At 40.6% G+C, this 12019-nt stretch overlaps 1 protein-coding gene across 7 annotated transcripts in view; it reads left to right on the forward strand.

The window, feature by feature from the left end:
* Positions 1–12019, forward strand: part of NSD3 (nuclear receptor binding SET domain protein 3) — a 53464-nt gene that overhangs the window by 4968 nt on the left and 36477 nt on the right. For all 7 annotated transcript variants that reach the window (XR_005933868.1, XM_030035514.2, XM_030035519.2 and 4 more), the window contains exon 2: positions 8068–8795. Coding sequence is in view for 6 of the 7 variants with exons in the window: in XM_030035514.2 (XP_029891374.1) it covers positions 8112–8795 (684 nt within the window). In the remaining variant the exon portion in view is untranslated. The remainder of the gene's footprint in view (positions 1–8067; positions 8796–12019) is intronic.

Below are 12019 nucleotides of genomic sequence, written 5' to 3' on the forward strand. Positions count from 1 at the left end.
CGGTACTGTTGTATTGTATTCTACTTTGTTCTGTGTCTCACTCTGCTTTCTTTTGACTGTCAATACACTCGGCTATTTTAATACGGGTTTAAGATTTTCAGTTTGTTGTTAAAAAAATATCTTACTGATAACAGTTCTATATATAGTAACCAACCCAAAAGACTACATAAAGTAGTCTGTAATCATAGCTGCAGAAAAAATGGTAGCCTGTTTTGGTGACTGTTTAGGTGTTCCAGTGGCTTATTGTAGAGATGCCCAGAGAATGTTTTGGCAGTTAGATTTAAAAAAAAAAAGCAAAACAAAACTTTAACGAACTGCTTGAAAAGATTTTGCTCCAAAAAGTGAGCATGTCCTTTATGAAGTACAGAGTAAGAGTAGAGGATGATGATCAAAGACTGTATGTTTTGTTTTAATACAACTGTGTTTTGCATTTTTCAGTTCGGCAAGTTTGCCTGAGTTTGAAGGGATTCGCATGAGATACACTGCAGTTATTACGCTGGTTTTGATACGTGAAAGCATGTCACGACTCTTACAATATTTGGTATTGCCAAAGATCTGACTTCTGGTTTTACGTGAATATCAATCTGTGACTTTCCCTGAAGAACAAAAGATTTTCCTCGACGTTTCCTATTTGAATCCCAAGGTTCTAAAGACAAATGAGTACTCTAAGCCCATTTTCAAGACAAACCCTTTTTCTCCTTTTTTTTTTTTTCTTTTTAATGCATAGCATTTTCTTGGCTGCTGTCCGAGTTGTTTCTTTCCATGTCACCATGGGAAGCTTGTTAAAAGTGGCCTTATCAAAACCATATTACAGACATGACTATTTCTTCTGGCACTTAAAAAAACCCAAAACACAAACAAACCACCTTTAAAAAGGTATACAGGGAAGTAGTCAGCCTTACCACATGATTTAAAGTTTGTCAAGAGGCCTCTGATTCACCGTCAGTGTCTGCCAGAAGAGACTGCTCAGTCCAGCTAAGTCAGTAGAAATCCACAGGCTACAGTTTTTCTGCTAATGAATCTACATGCTGTTGAAAAACTTGGCATTGTCTTAACATATGTAAATAAAACTTTCCATGCATGATTTCTTAAGGACATCCAGAACAAAGTGGGACAAAGCAGACTGCAAATACTGAATGCAGGAATCAGTAATTATTTTATTTCTGTCTACAGTTCATATCATTTGAACACCACAGGATGCTGTTATAGTTGATAAAGGCGGCGCTCCAGGTGATTTTTGACATGACTGTAGAAAAAGCGTAGGTAATGTTCAATTCTAGTGAGGAGTTTGGTGGCAGGTGTGTATGCTGAAATTCAGCAAAAGCCAAGTTGTACATTTCATGTGGTTCCAGCTGGGCAGTCTTCAAGTTTTGAGAGGAGGAATGGAAACATGACAGCAGTCAATTGCATCACTTAAAAAACCCCGACCAACCTAGCCTGTTCCAGCCAAACAGCTCTCTGTTTGTAAAACACATGTAGCAGTGAACATCTATTGAGAATAGTTGCTGCGTGGATTAGACGTTTGAGATGAGCACTACAGGCGCGGGTTAGATACAGGCATACATTGGAATGAAACAGTGTGGAAAATAGCAGTAAACGTATGTGTGGTGACTCGGGTAATGAAGGGGTGGTAGGGTATGAACAGATCTTTGAATCTCTCTGATTTAGGTCTATGTGGAGAGGAGCTGAGTGGTTGTTTGTGCACAAATACGGCCTAGAACTTCTGCTTTCAGGACGGTTGATAGAAAGTCCAGCTCAGGGTGACGAGGCAGTGGCACCGTTCACTGAACACATAAGGCTGACTCAAATTACTGCTTTTTCAACTCAGTCAGTGAGCCAGTAGGACAGTTTCTGTTCTCACAGCAGATACTTTCCATCTATGTAAAATGCCTTGCCTCTAACCAAGTGCTAACCCAGCTGCTTTAGGCAGGGCTACCCACGTGGTGGTTGCCAATAGAAAAGGGTGACATTAATTCAAAAAGGTTTTGTGGAAACTTGGTTTAAAATATGTACATGCTAGACTTGTTATCAGTAGATGTTGTGGCAGCTCACCACTGTGGCGATAACCAGCCTCAGATTCACAGGCGTCTGTGCTGGTCTGAGCGGGGTTCGTCAGCTGGTAGCAGTGGGCAGAAAGCACACAGAACCCCGTGGCTCTCGGTCGTTCAGGGAAAGCACTGTTGTTCTGCACCAGCTTCTGGGCCTCTGGCTAGGTACAGCCAGTTTCTCTGAGTTCTGCATCCAGCAGGCTTTGGAGACAGTCCTCCCTCCTCATGCTTGGGATTTTTTACCTTGGGCTCCTGTTCAGTGATGAATAGTGGAGGGTGCTTCTGACATTTAGGAAATTTCTCTTACGCATTGCATAGTTAGTGGATCTTTTCTCGCTTTTTTTGAGCTCTTTCCGATTGAGCAATAATACAGTGGATAGATGCACGTTTGCGTATTTTATAGGTGAGTCCTACCGTGTTGCTGTATTTTGTGCAAACCTACAAAACTCCCTCTTTGGGAGGAAGAAAAGCTTCCATCAAGTGGGATCAGCATTGTTCAGAATTGTTTGATAATCTGAGAGATCAGTTATTATTTAGTCTACCGCAGCATGAAAGCAATATTTGAGAACTTTGCAAGTACCTTGTTTTCTGAGAGTGAAGTTGTGAAATACTTGTGCTAAAAATGGCTTTAGATAAGTGCAATTGTTAGTGAAAAATGTGAACCCAGAGGACTGCTAATCTTTTTGAAACTTCCCATGACTGGGCGCTCACTGTTGAAGGTGTAACTGATTTTTTCAAGTTAGGCTCAGTCAAGCTAAGAAGCTTGGGATGGGAAGTGAAACAAACTTGGTGTTAATTTAAGAAAGGGCACTGTAAGAGCTCTGCTAGGTTGACCTACCTTATCTCATACTGCTTATATTTTTTATTTCATTTACTTATTCCTCTGATACTTTGAATTGTGACTTTCCCATGGGCAACATGAAAATATTTGGTCAAACAGCATCCATGTGCAGAGTTGCAGTGTCTGTGAACTGTTTTCCTGCTCAGCCAGAAGATCCTACAGCTGTGGGAAAGGCCAAGTACAGAATGCTGGCTACCCAGTTTCAGAGAACAAACTCTCTTTCTCTCATTAGGAAATTCAGTTGAGTTTTGAAGGTATGGTTGATTTCAAGTTGTTACCCAGCTGCTATACAGTATCCATTTCCTATAAACCTTGAAATAAATTGTTTCTTTATCTGTTGGTTGAGTTCCAAGGTCATATCGGTGCAGTATCTGTTATGGGTCATATTTGGAAGCTAAATTCTACAGCTTGCAGGAGGCTAATACTGTAATTTAATGGAGTGATCGCTGTTGTAGTGCGAAGAATTTATTCTGATATACTTTTCTGCAAGATCAACGCGTATCACTGAAAATCACATTCACTTGTGGTTTTATGTAGTGTTCCTCTGCTGAGGAAGGATAAGTACAGCTCTCTTGAGCCTGTTGTTGATATTTCAACAACAATGGGGTATTCTTTGCATTAGAGCTTGGAAGTGACTTTTACAAAGTAATCCTTCCTTAGGTTTAAATGTTGATATTCCTATGTGTTCAGGATTCATCGTTTTGTTCTATTATTTCAGTGGCTCCGGGGGCTGTCCTTTCACTGTAACGCAGCCCCAATGCCATCTCACTGGGTAGCAACTGAGAAATGAACAAACTGGTGCAGAGTTTTGGAAAGGAAGAAGGGTGGGAAAGTCTGGGTGTGATAACCATGATGACAGCGAAAGACTCTGAAGGAAGAAGCTCTCGATGATGTCAGCTCTGTGGGAGTGTTTTAAGACTGTTGAGAGTAGCAATTCAGTGAAGCAATAATCCTTGCTTCTACAGCCTCTATAGGAAGATAATGAGGCAGGTGTACAAATTGTCCTGGCTATGAAGCATAGGCTGGCATCAAGAACTATTTTACACAGGTCAGCTTCAGAAAGGAATTACTTAAAAAAAAAAAAAAAAAAAAAAAGAAAAAAAAAAGAAAATCAAAACTATTTTCTTTTACTGGTAACTCCTAAATCCATTGTAGGTAGAGTGTTTTGAAGTTCGTTAATCCACAACTTTTGTCACGTAACAAAATGAAGCACACTGATGACCCACCCTCTTCAATTAGTGCCTGTGGAAGCGAGTGCATTGACAGCTTTAGGAACTGTCACAGCTGGGGACTGATACAGCATGGGCAGACTTTGACCTGGAGGGCTGTATGTGGAGGAGATAAGAGAGACCAGACACTGTCGTGCAGCTTTTGAATTCTGTTAATACTGTGTCTGGATCTCGTTAATACCGCTTCAGTGGGATAGTTGTACCAAGGTATCAGCAGAGAACTTCTGCTTCTCAACACTAGCAAAACTGCATTTTTGCTGCTATACCTTATTTCAGCCCTTCTGAGAAAAATAAGCTGTCCTGGCAAGAGCGTTCTTTGTCTGCATACGGGTAAGGACTTTTGCTGGCTACGTTGATCAAGTATTGCATCTTGCTGTAGACCCAGATGGACGTGACCGTGACGAGAAGCCTGTAGTGTTGTCATGGCTTAGTGCTCTAGCCTTGTGACAGGGAGTTCTTCCTGTTAGGGCTGAGGCTCATAAACAGTCTTTATTAAATCACTCGGCAGTCTGTAGATCATCAACTTTTGAATGTTTATAGTTGGAATTAGAACGGGTGAATATGAGTAGCCTAATACTAGTAAGTTGTAATCGGCCAGATGTACGCTTGTAACATCCCAGAGAATAAATAAACCTTGGTGTCCCAGTGAAATGCTGCACAAAATAGTTTAGGTTGTATCCCAACTTTTTAAAGTGTGGAGGCTTTTTTAAGAAAAGCCTGAAAGTCACCAGTGTAATAGAAAAAGGTCTGTTCTTATTTCAAAGAAATGGGGTAGAGTAATGCTTTTTAGGGCAGAAATCTTTTGCTTAGGCTGTTGTACAATTTCAGGGCTTCTAAAACTGAAGTACTTGGCTGTGGATTGTATGAACAGCTTTCTAGTGTTCTGAATGCAGCCTCACCTGATGTTGTGGCTCAATTTTAGAGAAGTCTTTAAGGAAGATTTAAGTGAATTCAAAATACCAGCTGGGCAATGAATCAGAATTTCTATAACGTTGTCCACAGTGACGTGCCATTAAACGGCTGCCAGAGGAATGAACTGGTTACAAGACCAAGTCGTGTAACCCACAGGTCACAGTAGTAGGAGAGAGGGTTTTTTTTTTCTCCCTGATGCAACAGTTGAGGCACAAGTTATCAGTCTGTACTTGGTGAGTTGTATGACTAGAAGGTGTTTATACAGATGTACAGTTTCAAGGCAGTCTCCTGAATGTAAATATCCATTGCTGATTTGAAAACGAGGGTCTGTGGAGGCTCTAAATCTGATGGTGTTGGCTGGATGAGGATTAGTTGTTCTGGTAGCAGCAGTGAGGGGTTTTTTCTCTTACACCATGAGATACTTGATCGTTAGAGGAACTGTACTATTGAGTGAAATGAGTGTTCTGCCTTGATATTTGACATTGTAAGTAGGGCCAAAGAACCTGCACCTGGGGAAAAAAAAGTCTTTTAAACTAATTACCATCTTTCTCTTCCCTCTGAAGAGAGAAATGAAAAGCATTTAAATTATTTTACTGCATCAGATTAGCAACCTCCAGCAGGACCCAAAACTTAAAAAGTTTCCACTCTTAATCAGACTTATAAGCAGGAAAACATAAAGCATTCATGGTATTATTCAAATACCATGTGACATTAGCAAAGTTATTCTTAACAAAGCACAGAATGCTGTATAGTTTTTTGTTTTATAAAGTTTTGATTTCTGCAAGTTGATTTTTGCTTTTTATAGTTTATGGTGGCCACCCCAAAGTTTGGGTCCTGGTGTGATGTACTTTAACAGAATCCTTATTTAACATTCTGCTGCTTAGTTCTACTAAACTAAATGGATGGTCTTACTTTCAGAGTATTTGGGTAAAAGAAAGTGATCTAATTACTATTAAAAGAAAACAGCAACAATAAAAAACTGGGAAGTCAAGAGTAATTCTAAAATTTCTTAAACTGTTTCTGTTTGACTCTGTCCATCCAGCAATGGATGTGCCAGGATGACTGAAGCACTGTTGCAGCTTCTCAAGATAAGTCGGGTTTTTTTTGGTTTTTGTTTTTTGTTTTTTTTTTTTTAAATATTCAGAATCAAAAAAAGATTGAACCTGGGTTTAGTAACAAATAAAAGCAGCCTAGAGTGCCATTTCTTACTAGTGTGAGAAATCTGTTGTTTGCTCTTCAGTTTGGCAGATGTAAAGTAACAATTAATTGATAAATACTACAAACAGTCCCACTTCCTCTTCCTAGAATGGGTGGTGGTTTTGTGTTTTTGACCTTGATATGCAATCCTGTTTGCTCCATATGCTGTCCCTCAAACATGCTGTCCCCTTGACAGTAACATTTTTGTGTTGGTTTTGTGGCTGATGTGCAGAGAGCTGCTGGAGAAAAGGGATGGTTTTACAGCCACAAGATTTAAAAGTTACTGCAATTAGTGAATTTTGCTGCATAGCATTGTGCTATTAAGTTCTTTTCCTAAGTCGCTTAATTACTGTGACAAATGTGCCCCTAGTTGATTGCACTGAATACAACCATCAATATAATCTGAGTATGAAGTCCACAAAACATACAGCAAAATTCTGGTCAAGTTCTTACTTGTTGCTGTTATTACTTCAATTTCTGTTTGCAGTCTCAGGGAGGGAAGTGTTCTTAGTGTTTTGAAAACTATTAGATAAGGTATTGAGATGTATTGCATTGGGAGGGTGAGAATTTAATGTGGGCAGGGTTATATGTAGATTCTTGTTATGAGAAGTATCTGTGGGATGTGTTAATGTCGTTTCAAATGCTGACCAAAAGGGCACAGTAACCCTCCTTTATGCCTACACAAAGGCAGAATAAACAATACAGGGCTATGTTTACTTTGGAAGGGCTAAACTGACCTTGCTTGGAAGCAAACTTGTATTTCTTACCTGAAGTTTAGGTCACTGTATATTTCTTCTTATTGAACATTGAGATTATTTAGGTGAATGCAAAAGCCTTCTCTGAGCCAGTAGTTGAGTTTTGGAAATCTAACTTTGATTTAGTCTGATTTTGGTGTTTTAATATGCAATGGAAAATTGAAACTGCACGACAGCTTTCTCAGCTGTAATCTAATTCTGTGAATAACCTCAGGTTTTGGAGATCTTTTGATGCCGAGGCTTTTTTTCTCTCCCTCAGAACCATGTAGTGTTTAAGCCCTAAAGTGTTTAATATTAAAACAAGGCTGGGAGTTGGGGAGTGAGGAGAATAACCCTCTTCAGCTGCTGAGAGCCAAGGAGTGCAACCTCTACTCTGCTTTTCTGGTGAGGGAACAGGTTGGGAAACTCCATCTGAGGCTGTCATATGCTATGAGCTGGTTTTCCCAGCAGCTGAGGTGGAATGACCTATTCGCTTTAATTGTGCCATTGTTCAGAAAAGCCCATGGCTTAGGTCTCCTGCTGGCCTAAGGGCTGCTCATCTGTCTCGAGTGTTGGCAAGGAGGTGGGGAGGAAGAGAAGAGGTTTCTCTCTTGTTCGAGTGGTCTTTCTGTGGTTTTTCTGGCTTGTTCAGTTTGCAGGGACTATGGTGTCAAGAGAACTTGGTATCTTCTGTATGCTTGAGGGTCAAAGTCTGCTGTCTTACTGCTTTGTGTTAGAATAAAGCTTCCTAACGCCAGACTAGGAGGGCTGTAGAGAGTGGTTGGAATTTTGGCACCATTATTCTGACTTCGTAACACTTGGGCTCATAGTTTTAAAGCACTTGTAGGTGCTTATAACTTTTCTTTAAATGTCTTGGAAAAGAAGAAAGTGGTCAGCCAAAAAAGCTGTTCTGCAGAAATGTGTAAATAGCCCTTTTTAAAGATACAGTAATACCAGTCCTCTCTAAATCCAGGAGAGGGTGGCTACTGAATGGAGAGGGGGAAATTGGTCTTTAGATCTCTTTATTTTTTTCTCAACAATTTAATTTGCTTAATTATTATCTTTTGATTTACACTGACTTGTTATTTCCCTTCCCCTGCCTTTAGGCCCTATGAGAAAAAGGGAAAGCTAAGGATGCTGGAGCAGAACAATGGATTTCTCTTTCTCTTTCATGCAAGGGATCATGGGAAACACAATTCAGCAACCACCTCAACTCATTGACTCAGCCAACATCCGCCAAGAGGATGCCTTTGATGCCAGCAGTGACATTGCTGAAGATGGTGGACAAACGCCATACGAAACTGCCCTACAGCAAGGCTTTCAGTACCCTACACCCACGACAGAGGACCTTCCACCCATCACTAATGGCTATCCACCAACAATCAATATGTACGAACCTCAAGCCAAATACCAGACGTACAGTCAATATCCCAATGGTTCAGCCAATGGTTTTGGTACCGTCAGAAACTTTAGTCCCCCAGAGTATTACCAAATGGAAAACTCTAACGCAAGGCCGCACGAAGTTCTGGAAAAACCTTCCCCTCCACAGCCACCACCTCCACCACCACCATCAGTTTCACAAACGGTGATTCCAAAGAAGACTGGCTCACCAGAGATCAAATTAAAAATAACCAAAACTATCCAGAACGGCAGGGAATTGTTTGAGTCCTCTCTGTGTGGGGACCTTTTAAATGAAGTACAAGCGAGTGAGTATGCTAAGGCAAAACATGAAGGGAGAAAAGAGAAAAGGAAAAAAAGTAGCAAGCATGACTCTTCCCGATCGGAAGAGCGCAAGTCGCACAAAATTCCAAAATTAGAACCAGAGGAGCAAAATGTAAGTGGAATAATAGTTTCAGCCATCTGTATACCTGATATTGTTGATGGAGTATATGTCTTCGGAAGTGTTTTTCCTTACTTCTAGTTGTATACATACTTAAAGTCATGAGGCTTTATTTACTTGTCAGATGCTCAATATTAGGTTGCTAGGAACTGTATTTCTAGGACAACACAGTTTTGGTTAAAAGACTGCATGTGAAAAAAATGTTAGAAAAGGTTATATAATATTTTTAAATATTACTCAGTGTCTTAGCGTGTTCAGAGTTTGCTACACTTTGGACAGTGTTGAAGATGGAGCTTTTGGCCAAAAGCATACAAGCATACCCATTCCTAAAATTGCCTCTCAGAATAATGCTGGGTTATTCAGTGGAAAGTCAGGTTACTTGGAATATTCAGCACTGCAGCTTTTAATTAATTTTTGAAAGATATTCTAAATATTGCGATGTACAAAATCCGAGAGCTATGTAGTATATGTAGAAGCCAGTAGAAATTAGTATTCTAAACCAGCAGGCAAATTAGAAGTGCCAGTTGACTCAGCAAACTTCGGGAAGATTCAGTATTGATGTCTATTACCGTTTCTGTCAAGTTTTGCAATATGGTTGTACATACACAAGGTGTGTATGTATAAGTGGTGTTTTAACTTAGGTTCCAGGAAGTAGAGACACAAATTACTGGGCTTTGGTACTCTCAGCCATTCTTTTTTCTTCAGCTTTATAAGTCACTTCATTACTTCTGTTTCCCTTTCTCTTGCTTGTTCCTGCCAACTCTGACACTGGTTTCTGTATTTCCCAGTTTGAGGGCAGTGGGTAGCAGAGAGGGGTGGTGAGTGTCCGGAATGGGGAAGTTGCCATATCAGGCCAGGACAGAAATTGCCCAGCTCAGGCTGGGCTGGGCTGTTACAGTAAGTAGCTGAATTTCTTGTAAGTTCCTGTGAAACCCCTTGATACTTGCTGCTTTTGGTAGGTTTGGGAGAAGATCCTGTCCTGTAGGGATCAGGACTCTGATCTAGTACAGCAGGTTCATATGTTTGTAGTAGTAGTAGTATTGTTGTTGTTGCTGTTATTTTTAATGGAAGACATGCTGATTTCACATACACAACCCTTACAAGGAATATTTACAAGTTTTACAACTGTTGCATCTCCCTTCTAGTAAGTGGACCTTTTCCAGAGATCAGGTTGGTGATGTATCAAGATTTTGAGCTTCTACTATATTTGATTACCATAGTTGACTCTAATGAAACTCAGTAAGATCTTAATAAACATTGTAATCCAAACTTGAAATGGACTATCCAGTTAAAACACGAGCCGTCCGTGACTGCATTTGTACGTCATTTGCTTGATCTCGGAAATGCCGTTTGAAGCCACTTTCAAGTGGCTGTAGCAACTGACATGTCCAGCTGGCAGCCTGCTACCAGGACGCAGTTATAATGGGAAGGCAATGCCCCGAATGGCATCTCCCGCGTGCTGGTGTTATACCTGCGTAGAGAGAGAGGGGTCTGTTCTCGCGGTCAGCTCTCTGCTGAATGCCTCTGCTGCTCGTATATTGTTTGTCCACCTGTCCTTTGTTTGCTGCTGTAATCATACATTTATCCCCCAAGTTTCACTTAAATCAAACCTCAGTGAGTTTGGTTCTTTCAGAGTTCAGCTACAGACACGGTCTTTCATCTAGGCTTTCTGGCCTCTTCTCCAGACTTCTGTCACCCCCACATCAGGCTGTCAGTTTTGCCTTACCACTTTGTCCTCCTTCTTACCAGGTACTCTGATTCTGCTCTTGAAGCTTCAGCTGTGCCTGTCCCTCTGTTTGACTCATGTTACCTGATTATCATGAGAACATAATCTTCTGTCTTTTCCAGCATGCTGTCTTTCCCAGATTGAACTAAAACCTTGCCTCTCAAATTCCAAGTTCCGAGTCGTATGTGTCATCCAGAGTTCACCAGAAATCTTGGTCTTGCTTTTGTCCTCCTTGTAGCTTCCATTTCCCTTTCAAAAGGTGTTGTTGCAATAAAAGCTTCCATGTTACTCACCCTTGTTTCAGACAGCAGATCACTCTGACATGAACAGGATTTTGTGCTAGTGGTTTTCATTATGAATTATCCAGCGCAGTCTCAGTTTTATCCTCCCACCATTTGGCTTTCCACTACACAGTTTCATCTTCATGTACGTTCATCATGTACACTTTCGTCATCTTTACGATTAATGGTATGAGGACTTGTAACTTAGGATCATCTTAATAGGAACAAACAAAACTCCTGGTACAACTTTGGTGGTTTTACACTTTTATACTTAGCCTGGGTATTTGAAAGTACCGTGATCTGCAGTTGTTTCCTCATTCTGACACTGTAATCTCTGTGGAAAGCCACTGACTGTGGGGGGATGTTCATACTTGAAAGGTTGATTTGAAATGAAAATGTTATGAAAACGTTGTTGAACTTTAAGCTCTGAATACTTGTTTTAAGAATAAGCTGCTCTGCTCATTAGTTGTATTCTGTGAGGAGCTGGAAGTTTGCAATCTGTGTAATCAGCTTGGCTCTCCTGGCAGAGGTGAAGTTTCCACTAACTCACTGTAGCAAAAGAAAGGCAGGAGTCATTGCTGTGCTTTCTGCTGCACCAGGGAGGAATGATTTCTGCCCAGCAAATACTAACATGAACGATCTTAAATGATTGTTTTCTAGAGATAGCTCTAAATGAGATACTGACCTATGCCAGAACTGACCTTAATTGTTCTAGATGGTGTTTACATGTGTGTTTCCTAGTTTCTCTGAGCTGAAGCATGCAGTATTGACTAACATGGGGTCTTCCTTTTAAATCGGCTAGGTATAATTTGGATTAACAGTATTATTAGTTTCTCACTGCATGTGTCTGACTCCTCTTTTTGCTGCTCTTTGAGTCCTTTGACTACTGACCTCTCTGCTATAGTAAAAGCAAATGTCTGGTCTCTTGTCTCATTAGATAGTTCACGGCCCACCTCTTATCTTCTCAGCTGCTGTGTCATCGCACTCCCTATCATGGCCCCTCCACTGATGGTGTTAGCTTCTGTTCAGTGGTGATCCCGCTTCTGTCAAAACCTTTTCCTGTCCTACTCTGCCAGAATAGACTGCGTGCGTGCCTCAGCCTGGCTTATAAATGCACCGTAGGCTTTATGTTGTTGACTGTTGAGCCTCCAAATATATTTGTCAACTATATGCAATTTAACATTGATTTTACAATTTTCATATTGTATGTT

Source organism: Aquila chrysaetos, chromosome 13 (assembly GCF_900496995.4).
Source record: "Aquila chrysaetos chrysaetos chromosome 13, bAquChr1.4, whole genome shotgun sequence".
NCBI lineage: Eukaryota > Metazoa > Chordata > Aves > Accipitriformes > Accipitridae > Aquila > Aquila chrysaetos.